The 20,886-nt window shown below is 37.7% G+C and overlaps 2 protein-coding genes across 2 annotated transcripts; one reads left to right on the top strand and one right to left on the bottom strand.

Moving 5' to 3' along the window:
- Positions 1 to 1,090: 1,090 nt before the first annotated feature.
- LOC116259708 (RING-box protein 1a-like) lies at positions 1,091 to 4,879 on the bottom strand. The gene is made up of 5 exons (XM_031637616.2): positions 4,577 to 4,879; positions 4,269 to 4,319; positions 3,959 to 4,018; positions 1,510 to 1,581; positions 1,091 to 1,388 (listed from the first exon to the last, which is right to left on the bottom strand). The coding sequence occupies exons 1-5, from the start codon at positions 4,722 to 4,724 to the stop codon at positions 1,351 to 1,353; spliced, it is 369 nt and encodes a 122-aa protein (XP_031493476.1). The 5' UTR covers positions 4,725 to 4,879; the 3' UTR covers positions 1,091 to 1,350.
- A 6,496-nt stretch (positions 4,880 to 11,375) lies between these two features.
- Positions 11,376 to 12,047, top strand: LOC116259253 (uncharacterized). Its single transcript, XM_031636978.2, has one exon. It carries the CDS (start codon positions 11,435 to 11,437, stop codon positions 11,894 to 11,896), a length of 462 nt encoding a protein of 153 aa, XP_031492838.1. The 5' UTR covers positions 11,376 to 11,434; the 3' UTR covers positions 11,897 to 12,047.
- Positions 12,048 to 20,886: the final 8,839 nt, after the last annotated feature.

Raw genomic sequence — 20,886 nt, 5'->3', positions numbered from 1 at the left:
AGCTCCATATTGGAGGATGTTGGCTGATATATGTAGTAACAAGCCCGATGGAGGTTCTTATTTTTTTTTTTAAATCTAAAACATTTAAAATCCATTTTTAAGTTCATAAAATCGAAAAAGAGGGGCATACGGGCAGATAAGCAACGATGCATATCAACAGATACGCCATGTAAGTATACCAATTTTCTTACAACATTAATCTAAATAAATAAACGACTTTCATGCGGCATCATGGATCTAAAACAGCATATATCTAAAACTGAACCTGAGTCACAAGTAAATGCTCTGTTCGTTGAAAGATCGTTTGCGGTAAATCGAACTCAATTTTCTGCCACCCAAACCATCTAATCTGCAAAGTCTCATCCCACATAATGTATACATAATAGAATTTTCAAAATTCCTAACGTGAAAAATTTGTGAAGTTTAAAACCCTGGTAACAATTGAGCGGCTACTGCGCCACCACCTTGTCCTTTGAAAGGTAGCATATTAACAAGTTGCCAACCCTTCACCCATATCCACTAAAAGAAAGTACAAGAGTTCGCATTTCCATCAGAGAAAAACATGTGAAAATTTTAGCAAAAGCACTATCATTTCCAGCACACAGCACCAGTAATCAAACATACCAACGGGTCTTCTTCTATCGTTCCCTTGTACCTTTTCTAGCTGGAAAATTTGAAATAAACCCGGAACATCATCAAATCATAGTGTTTAGATCTCTACATTTGAGTATAGTTATATAACTTTCTGTGGTAACAAGAGAGAGAGAGAGAGTGTGTGCGTGTGTGTCTTCTAAGTAGACAAACGCTTCATAATAACCTTGATAGAGGGTTAACTAAAAACTTCAAAAAGAAAAACGATCAACACTCAAGTACCTGGCATGCATCTTTACACTATAAGAACACATGCACCAGCGCATGCACATGGACACATGCGCATGCGCACACGCACACACACATAACCATCCACTACCCAGTTCCAACCCCTTCCCGAGGGGCTAAATTTACCACTTGGGAGTGACAGAGAATGAAGGCCAGAGTCCACGACCAACACAACCATCAGTAATTTGCGAACAGACAAAACTCAGCTAAGTAGAGACATAAATCCAGATGCATACAGGAGGTTCCTGCGGAAACTGTACATAGTTTTTGCTTGAAAAAAGAGGTCAGACAACAAATGAGAATACAAGACAACTTTGATAAGTGCGAGTAGGTTCAGGCTTTAAGGGAAACCCAATGAACAGAGGTCTGAGCCGTTAATATGAGGATGAAGTGATCTTCACTGCACGCGAAGAAAAATTGGCCCTGGACAGAAGCCAGCCGTCCATTATAACAACCTCTTAAGAAGCACCACTAATGACCATATTTCTGGAACTCCCATTCACTGTTATCTGTATAGAGGAAGGCAATATCAAAACTTGCAGAAATCGATCATTGATAGGTAAAAGTAACACATAAAAGAAGAAACACATATTCCCCAATAAATAAAATCAGAAAATATGAAGAACATACCCAATGGACAGACTTGACGTGTTTTGAGCCATCTGCTAATACAATGGAAGTGAAACGCATGGTTGCAGACACCTTAGGAAGTAAGCAAAAAACATTAGCGTGATACATCAGCCTAAGCTGCAATAAAGCATAAACAAAACCGTGTACATAACAAATAATTTCACAAAGGGTGTTCAAACATGCATCTGGAGCACCTAAAATCATAATACCAACAAGTTTACACTTTACAGCAAGAGAGTTGCTATGCAGAACACCTGTCTTGCAGTTTACTGATGTTATACATTTAGCTGTGCCACATTAACCTTAACAGGGAAGACCACATTAAGCCCTAGACAACCTTAAAACCATTGTCATAAAAAACGTGTACAGGCCTACAGGGTATTATACAGCGAGGAATTTCTCGAGTATAATACGACAAAGTTGTATATCTCGACAAAATCTCGGCAAATTTTAAAAAAATTAAAACATTTAATAAATCCTTAAAATTATAAAAAAATAAAAAATAATAAAAAATATGAAAAAGGGAAAAACACGTATAATACCCATATTATATGCGTATTATACCCATATTATACGGATATTATACAAGTATTATACCCATTTTTTTGCGTTATATTATTTTTTGGCGTTTTTCTCGCATTTTATACGACTGACTTGTTTTTCATGTTTTATACGCGTTTTTTTTAATAAAACGCGTTTTTTGTGACAACACTTAAAACTGATTTTTGGGTTAATTTTGATGTATTGAAAATAGAGACATTTCGGTCACCATACCGTACCTAAATTAGAAATTCCTGACATTTTTGTAACGGAGTTCGAAAGTCTAAGAGTCTATTTTTCTTTTCCCTTGGTTGGGATTACAAGGAACTTTCCTTTTCCCAGGACACACGTCGCTTATGGCAAGGTGGTAAATAAAGGGCTGTTAAGCTAGAAAAGGGATTTTTAGCCTCAGCAGAAAAATACAACAAAATCCAGATGAATATAAATACAAGAATTCATGTTTATGCAATAAATGCAAGACAATTTTAAGTTTTTAACCTCAAGGAAAAAAGAAAAAAAAGGCACATACGTATAGAGTCATAGACACAAGGCTTCATGTTTCTGCTCCAAACGACGAAACTGATTAACAGCTATTGCATTGTAATTGCATCTTATAGATGATACTCTTTGTGAAGTTTGTGGAATTTTAAAGTTCTTTGTTCCACTTGCATTTGTGAAAGACACAAAAATACTAGCCAAATGACACTTGACAGTTATACTAAGGGAGCACAGGTTTATCTGTCGTTTCCATCTGAAATCAAGTCACTTTGTCAAATACAAATTAGTCAACTTTGACTGACTTGCCTGATCTGACAGTTATAGACTTGTCAAAAGTTTCCATGTTTCTGTGATTATTCATGACTGGCACAGAGAATTTACGGGCTACACAGGCATGTAAGATGCAAGCTAAGTCACATGAGTACTTCAATAAGGTCCACGTACCCGTGTCGACGTACCCATACCCAAAATGGGTACTTGGACACACTTGGGTACCTTTAGATCAAAACTGCTTTAATTTTACTTTGATTTAAAATTTTTCACCTTACTTTTCATTTTATTCTTAGAGTTATTGTTCATTAACATATAACGTTTTTATTTATATCATTTGCTTATTAAAGTGTTGCTTTCATTTTCATTTTTTTTGTTATTTTGCATATATATATATATATATATATATCATGCCATACCTCTGTTCCCACATTTTTTAAAGTTGTCGTGTCTGTACCCATACCCAAACTGTACCTGTACCCATGTAGCTTAGGATGCAAGCCATAATCAGGTTTTTATCTTTTGTATCAACATCACATGATGAACTTGCAGGAATTTCAAAACCTCAGTGGGATCTGCAACCAAGATTACATCAGATAGTTCTTTGAAAAAAAAAAGAAAATCCTAATCATGCATACTTTCTAGGAGAAGGATACACGTGCACCTATCTATTGGTATCCCACATAAGTTCTTTAGAATAAGCACTTTAGGATCAGAACTATAAAGACAAGAAACACTAGGGCATTAAATAAGTAACAAAATGCATAGGATTAATATCTCACATTCATAACATGGTGCAAGGCTAAAAAGAAAGGAGAAACATGGATGACATGACTTGTTGTTTATGAATGGTAGCGATTCTTCCAAATATCATGAGATCGTGAACTGTGTCAAAAGATCCTCAACCCTTACATTCTACATCATGATTTTCGATCTTAGGTTCTTGAAAGACCATTTCAAAGTAATGACCAAATATTATGCCCAAGTGGCATCCGTTTCCACCGAAGAACCAAAAGGAATTACTAAGGAAATGACTGCAAACAGATGGAACCCCACTTAAACGGCACATCAAGAAAAAAAGAAACAATAGCAAATTACAACATAATTTACGGCAAACTTCTCCTCAGGATAATCAACATACCCCATGCAACAGTACATTCTTCGCTCGTTGCGCTCGCTTGATTGGCTTGGCACTCAATGCCTGTTTCAGAACTAGTAATGAGCAACAGTATAACCCAATGCAACAATATAATCACAATCCTTCAACTAAGCACAATAATACCGAGATAAAAAAAAAAAAAAAAAAACCCAGTTTCCAGCATATAGCTAACTTTCATCTCAAAACTTCAGTCAATAGGCTTAGAAGATAACGCGAAGAGCAGCCGGACAAGAATGCCTAACAAACAGACAGCAAGGTAAAATAAAGACATAAAAGTCAGGGGCGAACTCACAGAGATCCATGATATGGTTCCGGCAAATCGCACAATTATCGACCACAATATCTACAATGATTCAGCAAAAGGATTGAGCGCAAGAACAACCACAGAAAGGAAAACGAACAAAGAGGAAAAATTTTGGAATTTCAGAGATAAATGGTCGCCAACAAAATAAAGCAAAACCACAAGATAATTAACCCTGTCAATCTCAACCTCCGCACAACCAGAAGCAAGAAAATGGAATAAGCAAAAGAAGAGCGCCAGACCAAGACGAGAATCAACTAGGGTTTCGTACAAAACAAGATAGTGAGAAAGAGATTCACCCCAAGCCCAGAGGGCGACGGCGTTCCACTTCTTGATCTCGAAGCGCTTGGGCTTCTTGGTGCAGGCGCTCGGCCCCGCCGCGGCGCTCGAAGACGAGCCCTCCCCCGCCGGCACCATGTTCACGTCCATGTCCACCGCAGACGCCATATTTCGACACGCACTTTCCCTCTTCTACTTCTTCTTACACCGCAGAAGCCCACAATCTCAGAGGGATTTCCGATTTTCCCTCTTTCCCCTCTTTCCCCCTTTCTTCGGTCGACGGAAGCGCGGCAAATGAAGTAGCAACGCGAGATGTCTTCAGGTGTCGACATATCGAAACAGGTCATTTTGCGCTGTTGCGAAAATATCCAATCAAGTAAAAACAGATAATTAAAAAACAATTAAAAGAATAACACAAAAAAATTTAAAATTTAAAATATAAATTTATCATAAAAATTTCTAAAATACCTCAACGACCTTTTTCTTTCTTCATTTTTCGGTCAGCCTCATTTTTTACTAAAAAATGATTTTTTGTATCATTTAAAAATAGTCATATTTTATAAAAACTACTAAAGAGACCGAAATATATTAGCTCTAGCTTTTTTTAGCTGTTACTTTGTTTTGTATATATATTGTATATATATAAAGGGAGTAATTGATAACTTTGAGGATCCAAATAACCCAGCCATTTAATAAAGGTCATTCATCAAAAAATAAATTGATGGTTAAAAAAGACATAAACTAATATTATTATCTTTTTATCATTCTTCTGTTTTTTAACTGTCCATCATATTGGATCACTACTCCCCTGCCGATCTTTACTCTCCAAGACTTCATTCATGATTTTAGTTCATGATTTTGATGACGTCCTTGTTGATGACTCCACAATGACTTGAGGGTGTGTCATGATTTCAACAGTGACGCAGGAATAGAAACAAGAGAGATCCAGTTTCGGAGATTTGTTTTATTTATTTATTTTTTATTCAGATCCAGATCTAGAGATCGCTATATAAAGGTGTCAATGGCTCATTTTGAAATCAATCTGGAATGTGATGAAACCCTAATTATTTATTGGCATTTTATAAAAATAATGGACATTTTAAACCTTTTTCTTTTTCCACGATCCTTTATCACCTTTGTATTTTTTATATTTTAATGACGGCATTTTGGTCATTGCGTATCTATATGCATGAAAAAAAAATCATGCAGGGGTGTGCGCTCTATAAAGAAGATTCTAAAATGGATCCCATTCTTACATTCATATTTATCCTTTTTTAACCATATTCATAAATATTATTAACATGATTTAAACGGCGAGGATTTTTCGAGTATTTTTCGGCAAAGCTCTTTTTCATGTTTAGCACCAAAACTGTTATCAATGAACTTCCATGGCCACCTCATAAAGGAATATTATCTTTAGATTCGAAATCTAGCCATAATCTAGCCCTTCCCCAGCCAGGAATTTTTTGTTGCACCACCCAAACTTTTAAAAATAAAAATTTTCAACAATTTTATATATATTTAATTTTTTTTTTTAGATTTACATATAAATTTTTAAAGTTTTTAAACTCTGAGGATGGCCAAGGTCCTTACCAGTGCCTCTTCCATCCACCCCGGACCCTAACTTAAACATGCCAAGAAATTTTGCCTTATATAAGTTTCCAAACGAAGCACAAGATTAGTCCAAAAGTAAGAATTCTCACAAGCAGGTACAAGTACACAATTACACTTTATATATATATATATATATATATATATATAATACTAGAATTAATGGGAATTCTCTAGGCCATTTATTCAAAGGCAATTATATAATAGAAATTAAGTTAAGAAAAGAGAAGCTAAGCTATTTTTTCAAATGACTGAAATACTCTTTAAAGGACGTTAAGAATTTTGATTAAGGAAAATCATTTGGGCATGTGTGCATATGAAAGAGAGAGGGAACAAAATTAGTTTCCTTAATTGAGACTATTATGCCACAATGAAATGTATTTTGTTATCTTGAAAAAATATTTTGGCTTTTGTATTTTCAATTGACATCCACCATTTTATCTTCTTAGAATCAATGACCCAAATGGTTCTTATTGGGACTCTTATATGAAGGTTTGGCAGCCATTAGTGGGCGTATATATACATATATATAAAGTGTTACATGTGTCCTTTGACCCATAAATACTCAAGATGTTAGTGCACGAATCTTTTCTTCCTAAGCATGAAAAATTATCAGTTGTGAGACTTGAAAGGAGATCTTCAAGAAGCTAGAACGAGGCTGAGTTTGTGACACCAAATATTCCAATGGTCGCTCTCAGTTGCGAGGATGTGTTCTCGGGATAAGGACCTCGGCTGCCGGTGCCGGGGACAAAACACATTTGAGAGTCGGACACAACGTAGTGCCAAGATATTGGACAAATCCCTTATATGGAGGATGAATAACGGGGAACAAGCGGAACACGAAATGCGGAGAGGGCCGGAAGGAACACTTTCCCGATCCAGATTTGTCCTTTCGAACACAAAAAACAATTCAGGTCCTTGAAAAGGCAAGCCACCATTTATATATCTCCACACTATATATCAAGCACCCGTCCGGCCCCACCATTTAGAGGGAATTCTCGCCGTCCGGTCCTCCGTTCTCTTCTTGTTTGTTTGTTTGGAGGATGGGTCCCCTGAAGATTTTCATGGCAAAATAACAGATCTGGTGGGGAAATGTTGTACTCTTGGTTTTGGATGAATGAGAATGCAACATTGGAGCTCATTCATAGTATTTTACTGAAGGTTTTGAAACGAGGGTGCTGAACACGCAACACTTATGGAATATATTATAGTTTAGAAGCAATGTTGTAATATTCAATACATAGTTGTTTGCTGGCCGAAAGTTTTTAATGTTTACCAAAAAGAAACCATCTTTAATATAAAACCCTCCAAAATCATACATTTTTGTTTGCCTTTAAGGTTTTCATTGCTTCGGGGCTAAGGTGGACATATAGTACATCCTTCAACTTAAGTCTCATGCTTAACACTATTTGAAATGTAAAAGGATAATACAACGGAACGTGGCAATAATCAGGGGATTTGAAACTCAAACTTCTTGTGTAACACTCCAAAAAATTAATCCAAGATTGTGAGAGATCTTTAAAAGCTTATAAAGAGGGTTATTAAAGAGATGATTGTTCTGATTCCTAGTTTTTTTTTTTGTTGGAACCGAAATTGCTATGAAGCAGGTTGGGATCCGCCGAACTAGGGGCCCTAGCCCAAGAGTGGGTCGAGCTGTTACAATGGTATTAGAGTCGGTTCGACACTCGGACTTAGGGTCCCACACGCAGAGATGATTGTAACACTCAAAAAATTTAGTCTCATGTTAAAAATTGTGAAAGATCTTAAGAATTTATAAAAGAGATTATTAAAAAGATGGTTGTCTTGATTCCTAGCCTTTTTTTGGTTTCAAAACTCAAACTTGAAGCGATATTACCAATGTTGCTATGAACCAGCCCATATGAGTTCTGCCAAACAATACAACCGATATGATATTTAGAAATTTTCTTATCTTTCGATGCTTTAATTATCTTTTAAATAGTTTTCTATTATTTTTAGAATAGAAGGAAGAAATCGGTGGACTTGGGCAGATTCTTCTAAGCTCATACGGGCCGATTCGTCGGATCCGTCCACAATATGAGTTCAAAATGGTCTATTGTTAGTAGGACCGGTGGTTGGTAGATGACAGGAACCCGTTGGAGATGGGTAACTTTTCATAAGGAATTGGAAGTTAGGGATGTAAAAGGATCAATTCCTTCACTTATCAATCTGACTTTGAATAACTTTAAATGGTTCTGACAAAGAAATCTACATCCAATTACTATTTGGATTTAGATTTAACATGCAGTTCGTAACTGAATCTAATTAAATTTTAGTCAAATATCCAGCTGAGTTAAAGATCGGACCCGATTGCATACTAATGTTGGATCTTATACTAGTTGGATGTGAACTCAGATTAGAAAAAGGAGGCTGAACCTTCAGGAATCTGAATACATAGATTAGTCGAATCAGATAGAGACTAGTCTTAAACCCGCTAACCGAACGGTTAAAATCTCTACCAAAAGGTTGGTGGCCATAATTTTGAAGAACAAAATATATACTTTTTTTTTTTTTTCCAAAGGTGTGGCTTAAAGGTAGACTGGTATAGACTTGATCACAATAAATGCACGTTTCAGGGTTTTGTCGCAGGCGAGCCCACTTTTCATTTTCTTTTATGAAAGTTTTCAAGTCAAATGTATGACCGAAAAAAGCCAAAGTATATTACTTAAAAATTCATAACCCTCACTCCATAATCAGAAACATATATATATATATATATATATATATATATATATATATATATATATATATATATATATATATATAATCATTGGGCTACTGGTAGGACGCATACTGAGGGCGCTGCAAACTGCCTCTAAACTCACTGCCATCATGATCTCCCAAGACCTCTTCAAAGGTGCTTCGGTGATCTCTGCCGTATCAGCTACCTAGGTATCTGTCCAACCATGATGGGAGGGGATGCCAAATAACTTATATATATATATATATATAATGATGTGAATTAAACTGAAAAAAATGAAAAGCCAGTTGCATTTGAAGAGATTGAAATACCTTTCAATGAAATAAACAAATGAGTTTTCTTAATTGAAATCTTTTACTTCCTTTAAAGGTACTTCGATTTCTTCTTAGGTTCCTACTTTTTCAATTTAATCTCCTACATATGATTTTCTTAAAACGTCTAGATAATTTTCTTATACATATATTATATATATATATAATCAGATAATGGTAGGAATCCAATCCGTCAATGTATGGAGAAGCAGCTGGGATCCACAATTTCGCAATCAAAACGGCTGGTGAATCAATAATCGACTCATTGACTTTTTTGGTTAGCTCGATGACGTTGAGTTAAGTCAGTGGACTCTCACGACTTCAGGAGGTCGTTCTGAAATGTATCGAAGGTGGTTGGCGTTAATGCGGAGACTGGACCTAAAATTATTCAGCAAAATAGGAATATATTCTGATTATCAGCCTCATTAGGTGCTCGAGAGAGACATGCAATAACATATTTAATGCATATAATTCTTGCCGTCATCTCACTTTATTTCATTGTTTTTAGGAGGCCACCTGCTCCTTTTTCTTTTACTTGGACGATGGAGAAACCCCGTCTAAAATATACTTTCAAGTGGCAAAGTGTCTGTGTATCTCGCTTTTTCTATTTCACATCTTGAACTGCCATAAAAATCAGTGTCAAAATCAGATACGTACGTGAAGAGCAGTTCACATGCTTCACTATCTGCATTTGCTTAAACAAATGGAAAGCGAAACCAAGAGTTGCACTGACAGAGCGTCTGGTAAAGAAAATATCATGTTGATTATGTTGACGAAGAAGAATATGTTCTTCTTTGGGGAAACATGTTGTGATCACCAATATGCTTTTATGTGATGCTTTTAGATGGTATATTATACAAAATTTTGGAGGTAAAATTTTGCTTGACTTTTTCACTTTTAAGGTGCCCATGACGAAAGAGTTATTGATGCAGCTTAGGTATACCTAATCGCGCCCAGTCAATTCAATGAAGACGAAGTAATAACATGAGGCTAAAACAAATATAGACCTGGCACCAAGTAGATAGTAGCAAGTGGGGCTAATCTAGGACCTATTCTTGGATTTGTTGGAAAGAAAAGTCAGAAAAAAAAATTATTTCATAAGTTTCAGTGTTAAATTATATTCGGGATAAAGTCTGTGTGGGCGTTAGCCCCCCTTCCTTTATTAGTAAAAAAATGAAGATATATACGCTCTGATGGAGCTCTAACTTTCAATTACAGGCTCACAGAAAGGACTCCAAGAGCTCTCATCTCCTACCAATTTCCGCAACGAATTTGGGAGCCGGAGCCGAGGCTATCAACAAAAGATGAAAGCAATGGCGGAGCTACTTGCTGGATGGAGTGGGCAATTGCCCACACTAGCCCAACAAAATTCTTATTATACCTTATGAAGATCACATTGTCATGACTCAAAAATTACATCTTATGCCTACACCAAACTTGTCATGTGCCCCTTAGCAAAAAAATCCTGGCTCTGCGGCAAATTCATAAAAACATGTAAGACAATATTCCATTAATTTATCTCAAATTTTAGAGAAAAGGTAAGAATATGTCATTGTTGCCAAATAGCCCTTAAAATAACAAAAATAAAGTCAACTTACTGGCATTTAAAATTATTAGATTACGGTGTTTTCTTGCAAAGTATAGCAGTATTTTCCGGGCTACATGTCACATTTTTATCATATTATATTTGTTTATAGTTGCAATTCGGTCACTATTCACCTTGAACTCTGCATAGTGTTATTTAATATTTTTATAATGTGCGGTGGCGAGGAGTTGCTCCAAAGCTTATCCAAATGGGTCTACCAAGTCAGCCGATCCTTAGAAAAAGAAATCAGAGTTAGTCACTCTGCTCTAAGCTGAGCTATCATAGTTTGATATGCATCCAATATTACAACTGAATCCAAATCTGATACTCAAATGGATTTGGATAAAAAATTCGAGCAGGTTATATATAAATGGCGGATCTTGCATTATCTGAATCCAGTTTCGTAAGTGTCCGAATACAAATCCAATTAGTCAAATTCAATGAAGCGCGGATCCAACCCGAATTTAACCGACCCATCCTCTTCAAGTAGACAACATGGATCCATGTGAGATGAGGAAGCGACATGTAGTAAGCGGGTCCCACAGCTTTCTTCTTGCTGCTTCCCTATAAAGAAAGGCTCAGGTGGCCAGCGCCCTGCTCTCCCTCGGGTTTCTGAACTCCCCGGTCCACATCTCTCTGTCGCTGAGGAAAGATGGTGGGAGGTGGCGACGAGCAGCTGACGGCAGCCGGAAACCGCCGGAGGCAGGAGATATTCCGGCCGATACCGCCAACGCTCTTCTACGCGAGGCGCCAGTTCGCGTCGGGGTCGGGGTCGTGGAGGGTGAGGCCAAGGAGGAGGAAGGTGCTGACTATCCGGCTAGGGGGGCGCGGCCGGAGGGGGGGCTTCTTGTTCCGGGCCTTCAGGCAGCTCCGTCTGGGGTGGCTCCGCTGCAGGGCCACCCTCTTGGTGAAGAAGCTCAAGGTCCTCTACCTCCGCCTCCTCAACGACCTCGTGGAAGCCGGCGCGGCCATGGACTCTTCTCACTCCCGCTTCTTCATGGACGCTTACTTCGCCTCCCCCATGCTGCCGGTCTCCGTGCCGTCCATCCTTCCATCCGACGGCCAGGCGACTTCCTCGCCCTCATCCCGAATCTTGGGTGCCCTCAAAAGCTAGGTGCTCCATCGATCCATCCTTTCCCCTGTTTTTTTTTTTTGGAAAATTTCGGCTTCCTTTTTTGTTAATCTTAAGTTTTCCTTTTCTTTTTCTTTTGCGGTGTATTTATCTGTCATGTAAAATTAATGGTAATTATCAAGTTGTACAAAAATATGCGTGTATGTGTGTTCATTGCTTTGGTAACCAAGGTCGTCGGTGCGCACATCAAATCGATAATTAAAAGGTGTACTGGCATACTAATAGCTTTGGACCTAATTAAGAAAAATAAGGTGAATTTGCATCGCACAACGATGAGGGTGGTAGCATATTGGCGACAAGGTGGTTCCTCTGCATACTCATATTCGAATAGTGGTCACTATCACGTTCTAATGCATGTCTTAATGCATTTTACTTTTACACTGTAAAAAGTCTCGACGCATATTTTGTGAAAACTCAGGTGGCGAACATCAGAAGGAAGTAGTGACCTCTCTTAAAGGTGCTGGATTAAACCACTCACACTAAAAATGATAAAAAAAGAATTTGTCTCTCACATACCATCAATTAGTCAAAATAATTAATGCACCTTCCTATATATATATATATATATATATATACCTATAAAAAGTACAAACATTTGGAAAAAGATGTAAAAGTCTAAGAGGATCCCAATCCAGAGGCCCATCTTTTTAAATGTTATATTTTATACATAATACTACTCTTAAGAATGGTTCTTCAAGGACAACAAAATCTTTGACTATGCTTTTAAAAAAGATTTAACAAATTTTCGCCCCGCATCTTTTAATTAATCACCATATCTTTCTCTTTCTCTCATGCGACGACAGGGACTAGATGGCCAACACAACGTACAAACTCACCAACCAAATGATGTTAAACAATTCGGTTTTGGCCTTGGTGCAAAATTATTGAGCCTGTGAATGGAAAGTGCAAGACCGAACTTGGCTGGAGTTTCTTTTAAATAACTTGGGCATCTGCGTTAGAAGAATAATTATAGGAGCAAGGAGCCAAAAATTATTGTACAAGAGAACACAATGCAAAAACAAGCAATCCCTTTCAGTTGATGACTTTTTGGCTGGAAATGCCACCAGCAAACTGCATCTCCGGCTACCCTGGCCCCCACATCAATTATAGAGAGAGAGAGAGAAAATCACCGGCGCGACCTGTGTTCGCCCTTGTGCAGCGTGTATGCCCTAGTAGGAGTACCTCGAAAAGGTCGAAGCCCCTCTTCCTTTTATTCTGCCCGTTGGGTTTAAAGCTGTTTTTAGACTTGGGTAGGGAAGCAGTACACTCAGCAACTAAAGTGTCGCACATTCACCATTTACTGTCCAAATGAGTACTGCCCGCAAGAATCAAACTAACGACAAAACTTTCGCCGGTCCATCACCACTAGCCTGACCAGCTATACAATGAGGGATGCAAACATTCCAATAAGGTTTTAAAATTTTTTCACAGGGGCCAAATATATCTTTCCTAAATTTTTAGAGTCACATTCAAATCTTTGAAAATGTTAACTATAATTGAACATTTGATAGGAGCAGATCGATCAATTATGCACACATCTGCTCCGATCAAAAACTCACATATGGTCTTATAATCTTGCTTGAGTACGTTTCGGATGTTTCCTTAGAGGGACGTAATTCAGATTTTTCTCGTTCTTTAAAATCGGATTAGGTGGGGATTCAGATCTAGTTGTATTGCCATATCAATTAGTCTAATATGATACCGTCTGATTCTGAATGAAATTCAGATCGAAAACCAATGAAGCGAATCAATGAAAGAACAAATAACAAAGTTGATACCAATTTCTTCTTGATATTTTCTAGCACAGGAGAGGAACAGACACTTACACGGAGACTTTTCTTTGGAATTCAAATAAAGGTAGAGATAGTAGACATGAGATCTGAAGCAAATTGATAACCATTGTGGTTCGTGCTGAAGGTTCTACCAGATGATTCTCAGATGCTTAGGTTTTTTTTTTGGGTACATATAAGATCGGAGTCCAAATTTTAAACATTAATTTCCTTCAAATGGAGTTGATTAGTTATCCTAATTAAACACCAATAATGTAAGGATGGATACATTAATAAATTAAAGGAGGTTTAAATTGAGAATCTGAATCTTGAGTTCGCGTTTTAGTACGAAGGTCATTTTTATGGACTGGTGTGGGCAATAGACCACATCAGCCTACACTTGCCTCCACTACTGGTTGCATGTTTGCCTCGTCAAACACGCGCTCTCTTTGCTGTGACAGCAATTGAGCATGTCATACATTACTCGTTCTCGCGATAAAGAGTGTGACATATGGTTGTGGGACCGTAATACCACCCCGTTCCCCTGCCCCTACGTCTGCTTCAAGATCTGGGGAGATATACGGTGCACCTGTTAACTAGAGTGTTCCGCTTACCACTCTTTGCAGTCTCAATCTCTTAGTTTACACAAATAATATAAAGGATTAAGAAGCTTTAAAGACTTTGCATTTTTGTTTAGTTTTCCTGCTGCTTGCTTACCAACCATAGTGGGAGTTCAACATTTCATACCTAGATCTCTTGGCACAATCTATACCTTGCTGAGCTATATAATTAAAATAATAACGTACAGAGGGCCGCCAAAGAGACAAAATGAACCACTCTTCAGTTAGGTTTACCATATGACAAGTCTGATTGGGTGAGCTAAGCACATGCACACGCTACTGTGTGCTTACACGATGTTCTTAAAATCAGTTTTGGAATCAAATTATTGAATCAGACTCATTCGAAAAAGCGGATCCTTCAAGTGAAAGTAGTATTTTTTTTTTCAAAAAGAAGGAATTCGAGTCATTATAGATAAAGTCCTCAAGTTTACGCACTGAGGAGTGTTCAATAAGTCAAGCAACTCGGACTTGACTTGAACTCGCTTGCGTAAGCTTGACTCAACATCAAACAATTTAATAAATAAATCAAATTCAAGTTAATGGATGAACATGCGTAGACATACAAGTTGAGCTCAAGATAGCCGGACTCAATTCAGTTAAGGTCAATAAAGCTTGTGACAGAGAATATATAAAAGATGTTTTTTCTTTATCATAAAAGGACGTTGTTCCAATGAGCTTCTTTTTGCCTAGCAGTAGGGGCGAAGCCAGGATTTTCTTCAAGGGCGGGCCGACAGTCCAACCTTTGAATCCACGTAGGCCAAACTGAATTCAAATCCAAAAAATACATGGTGCAATTAAAAAATTTCATTCTTTTCAATGCAATTTTTTTTCCATTGGCCAGGGTGGGGCCATGCTTAGCCTCTCCCCCTGCCTAGCAAAAGTTAGGCTAAGGGTTTGAGTCTCCCCGTTTTGCTTATCAATAAGACAATATTTTTTGTAAATGGCACATTCAAGATCAAGCTGGGCCAATTGCCATCTCATCTCAAGCTTAGTTGGTCCGAGCCGATCTGAGCTGGCCCAGCTCCGGTCGAGCTTTGCTCGTGAACACCCCTACTGACCCACCTATTCTCTTGAATAGATGGTTGCATGGCATTTTTGTTGCCCATTTGAAACGAAAGATTTAGCTGACATGAATCGATTTTAACATCCACCGTTTATATGCGGATTCATTTGGAATTGGTGCCCACGAAGTGTTGAAACACGGGAAGTTTTGCAAATTCTAGTGGCTTGAGAAATTAGAAAAACAAAGCTCACTATGCTTGGACATTGGACAATTGAAGTTTCTTTTAAGCTGTGAGTTTCCTGGAGGATCAAGAACCAATAAATTGGCATGATACTAGGGCATCTAACTTGGGATTCCAAATCCCAAGTTTGTCTATGAAGAGCTGATCTAATTGTACTAGTATCTATAATTTTTTTTTGGTGTAATACTAATTGATATATGACCTCATTGGTAAGTGCTACAAGTCTCGTGCATTGGAACCCATGGTTATGGATATGAATCCATTAGTATGGGACATTTTCTTTTCCAAGCGGAACCCCCCAATATATGAAAGAATAAAAGTGTGTTCTTTGTTGTGGAATAAGAAGTCTTTGTATCTTAATGCATGTATTTGTATCTTTTAGGGAGTATGAATCAAAGCAATAACACTAATATTTAATATGAATCAAAGCAATAACACTAATATTTTTAGTGAAACATCTTTCATAATCCCTGGTGAGATGGTTCACTAATAGACCGAATGATAAGTCATTCACATACAGATCATGAATGTTTGAAATTCATATTATGCAAGAAGACATTGCTTTTGCTAATTCTAATGGAAGGGTGATTTCAAAGTGATCCATTTTCAGCATCATATACATAGTTAGCACATTCGGCATAGTTATCAGCTCCGTATCAAGGTCATCATCGTCATGATCATCACTGTGTGTGTGAGGGAGAGAGGGAGAGAGAGATACCTACCATTAATTACTTAAATTTGGATCTCTAATCCAAGCATTCTTCCCACTGGACCATAGCTGCACGTAATATGTTTTTCACTTCCAATGAAGATGTAGGCATTTTAGATAAGTTGTATATCATCACTCTCATCTTTAAATGCAAAAGAATTATGGTTGGGTGCCTACAAGACTCAGATGCTAACATTAAAGGCGCTTTGTCCCTAGAAGCAAGTTATGGTGTAGATGATGCAGAATTTAACATTCTCAAGTGGGGGGAAACTGTGCACTCCACCAGCCCGATCCCCCTTGCCATCTATTCCAACAACAAAAGATGGATCAGACGCCTTAAGTCTATTATTCAAGGTAGAAGGAACTGGCCTGAGAAATGGCGTTTTTTATCTGAACACAGTGGCCACTGGAGGCTCAAAGATGATACAATTCCCTTCAACATATGCTTTCTGGTAAGGGACTGCTCTGACTCTTTTGACAGATACTCCACTAGTTGATCATCCTACATGCTCAATTTTGTTTTTTGGGTGAGGCCTTTTTAGCCTGGTTTTTGTGTTACTTGTGAGGGGTTGCTGTGTTAGCAGCTCTGGTTTTTTGATGTCTCTTCTTACCGGTTGATGCATGGCATCCTTGTCAATCTTGTACATCTTTTTTTCATGTACATATTATACCTTCTCAATAAATGGTGGGGAGCCTACCTCCCAACATCCTTCATTGGAATATGTTTTTCACTTCTAATGGGATACTGAAGCCCTGGACTTCACGTCCCACATCCACTTGAGGAGAAGCCAGATCCAAGTTTCTGTTTGGATTTGACGAGCGAGTGCGATAGTAAAGTTCACATTATCATGCTATATTCGATGTGAACAACCTGTTATGATCCAAAACATACAGTGTAACTGCTTGGACTGAAAAAAAAACATAAAAATGTGACATCATTTTTGGTAGAATGATGAAGGTTGACAGTGAGTCCCAATGCATAGAGATCGATGCCCGAGGAGCCCGAGGCATGGGCCTAGTGGCGGCGAGCGAGCTCGTAAGTTTTAGAACGAAAATGGACTTGGGTCTTAGTTCTAGTCATATGAGCGCCATGCCCCATTAGACTTAGGTGTGCTTTGGCGAAAAATTTCTGACTCCACCACTGAAGGCCCTACTTCGTTATCACATCCATGTTCAAACACTTCTTTCTTGAGTTCGTCAAGAACCCTTGCGTTAAAGCGAGCAGGTAGATAGATCTCACGTCTTTCCCTCTAAGCTGGGCCACCAGAATGAAAGGTCCGTCCGTCATCAACTTTGGGTCCGACGGCACCAACTTTGCCTTTTTTTTATCGGACCAACACGGGCTCATTCGAAAGTGTGTTTTGGAGGTTAGCACCTGGTTGAGGCACTCTTGGGAGCCGTGCCTAGGAGGCTAACAGTTAACACCCAAGAGAATCAAACCAACGATGTTGATTCAAATAAAATATACTCTTAATCATATCCTCCTTTTGGATATTTACATATTTAGATTCAGATATGAATAAAGAAAAGCCTTATGAGAATCCTAATCTGAAATCTGCAATCACAAACTGAATCCGACCTTAGTCCGACTTTTATATTTATATCTGAATCTGAACAACAATTTTGAACAATATAAGAACATTGGACATGAGTTATGTCTTTAATACTAAATCTGATTCGATATTTGTATGCGAATACGATCAAATGTCATTTCTTAAATCCGAATCCGACTCGATTTCTTAATTGAATAACTTTTTCTCTTTTTCCATATCCTATTTTGTGTTTTTTAGAATGTTTCGTCCCTGATTGAAATAAGGATGTATTGATATCCCTAATTCACACCAGGGCCCCTCTCCTTTCCTTCTCTCCTTGAAGCATCTAATCAGTCTAATGGCCGACAAAATCTATCATTCGGGAAGAAGACCCTATATGCCAACAAAGAAGTTGCGTTACAATCAGATATTCGTTTCATGGACCATCCCGAGAGGAAAGATGGTCATCAATTCTGGGTTATCTACAGCGACATAGAACAAGCTCTTTCAAGAAAAGTAGAAGCCGACGTGCTCCGGCTCATCTTAAGGAAGGAAAAAGAAAGAAGGATCAATATGCGATTCGTGTCTATCATTAACAAGGAAAGTGCCACGCCAAGGTCGAAAATCAATGCATGTCATGGATATCATTTCCAGAAGAATGTGAACGTGTCATGATAGTTCTTCCTTCCCTGATAAAAGGTTTAACAGACTTTATAAATGCAGAAGAAACGGACCTACAGTTACGTAGACCAACGCTGCCATGTTTCTCGTCCTAACTAGTTTTTGAATAGACTGCATCAGATCTCTGAAAAATATCGCATTTGTTTGGTTTTATATCGAACTCTAGACATGACGTGCAACAATATGGAGACATCACCTTTTCTGTGGTCGCAATACTTGCGGAACTCTTTTGAGTTGCAGCAGTCTATAGCTTTTACATTCTTTTATATAGCTACTATGTTAAGATAGGCATGGAGACATCCATGTCTAAGCTACTTTCGACTCGAACGTCTTCAATCTATCGCCAAGCACTTGAACTGTTGAGGGACTCTGAGTCAGCCCAGGACCCACGAAGCAACTGGAATTGGCGGGGACCTTAGGACCTTTTTTCCTAGCAGTGCGTTGTTAATCTCTTATTTACCTGAAACTAGGAATGTTAATGGATTAGATTCGGATTGGATATATCTTTAATCATATCTCCTTTTTCGAATATTCACATATTTGGATTTAAATTTGAATAAAGAAAGTCATATCTGAATCTGAATCTGAATCCAAAATCTGAGTTTACAATCTGAATCCAACTTTTAATTCATATCCGAATGAGAATTTTGAACCAGATTTTGCCAATTTTCAAAATTTAATAGCATTAGATACATTATATTTGTCTAAAAACGAATCCAGTCCAAATCAGTGTTTGAATCTGGTTGGATGTTTATGTATATCTGAATCCGAATCCAAATTCGATCGGATGCCATTTATTAAATCCGAATTTGATCTGATTTCTTAATCAGATATTATTTTCTTTCGTATCCAATTTTTTTGTGATCGAAATGGTCGGACATCCGATTCAAATCAAATATATTGACATCTCTACCTAAAACGCCCGAAGAACTTGCATATATATGATGGAAAACTGTGTGTTTCTGCTCCCACGTTTTACTTACTAAGGGCAAAACAGAAGACCTTTTTTGTAAACGTTTGAAGAGGGTCAGCCTTTGCTGCATAGGCTATACGTTAGGCCCTTTAGAAATGATAAGAATATCTTTAGAGATAAATTAAAGACCTCCCTTATAAGCGTAAAGTTGCAATTCAACAAGTGACTTCTTATGAAAATAACAAAAAGGCATCTCAAATGTTCCTGGGTTACCCATTTTAATCGACCTTCACATTTTTCACAAAAACCATTCAATGGTCAAAGAGCTTTGAACTTTGAGAGATTGTTTGGCAATGACAACATTTTATTACTGTTCCAAGTATCCGACTGAAAGAATAGGGATTCATAGAATACTTGTAATAATGTTTCATGAATCAATCTCAATTTAAAAATAGGGCAGATTCATAGAATACTTGTAATAATGTTTCATGAATTAATCTCAATTTTTGGAAGCATGTTTACAATGAACTGCACTGCACTGCACTGTGTGTACTATTATTAACTTGTTAACCTGAAAAAATAAAAAAATGCCTCCCACTAAAATTGCATTCCTACATTTTAAATAATATGATGTATTGACAAAATTTCAACTTAGGTTTGGATTTGAGAGTTATTAGAAAAAATTGTATAGAACCCAGCACAGGACTCTGTGCTAGGTTCCCTGTTTGAGTCCCAAGCACGCATACTTCTTCTCACTGTTTTTACTTTTTGTTTTGCTTTTCCGTCTTCTTCTTTTTTTTTTTTTTGCTTCCTTTTTTGTAGGAATAAATATCTTATATTCAATGCCCTTACATTTTGAAAATCAGCTTAAAATTCAGATTCGGATTTGGATGTCAATTCAAATGTCAGATTTAGATCAGATTTGGATTGTAGAAACAGATTTCAGATTGGGATTCAAATATACATTTTTTTCATTTGTTTCAAATTTGAATTCCCATCCAAATATGTATCTATTGACATCCCCCATTTATGTCTCATAAAGTATATGTACTCATTGGTCAATTTTTATTTCAAGGCCAACTGTTATTCCTATAGTTTGGCACATTTTAGGAGGGATCGGATCACCCGAGCCAGCTTGCTGGGCCACTCTCTAGGACTAGGGACCCTACTGACCCCCCAAATGGTTGAGTACTGCTCAAAATCTCTCTCTCTCCAAGGGGCTCAACATAGCTGGTCGAGTTAATGCTTAGATAGAAGGTTTATCATTAATTCGATTCACATAAGTAGTATACTTCCGAACTATAATGTCACTGTAGCTCTCTCAGCTCTACCGGCTATTATATATGACTAGGGCTGCACAACTAGTCGAGTCAACTCAGGCTCGACTTGAACTTGCTCGTGCTCGACCCTCTTGTATACGAATCAAGTTTGAGCTAACAAAATACTCGAAACGATAAACGAGTCGAGTTCGATTTTGTGTTGTCATGTCAAGCTCGAGCTTGCT

Source organism: Nymphaea colorata, chromosome 8 (genome assembly GCF_008831285.2).
Source record: "Nymphaea colorata isolate Beijing-Zhang1983 chromosome 8, ASM883128v2, whole genome shotgun sequence".
NCBI classification, from domain to species: domain Eukaryota; kingdom Viridiplantae; phylum Streptophyta; class Magnoliopsida; order Nymphaeales; family Nymphaeaceae; genus Nymphaea; species Nymphaea colorata.
This window is presented reverse-complemented; position numbering and strand designations above follow the sequence as displayed.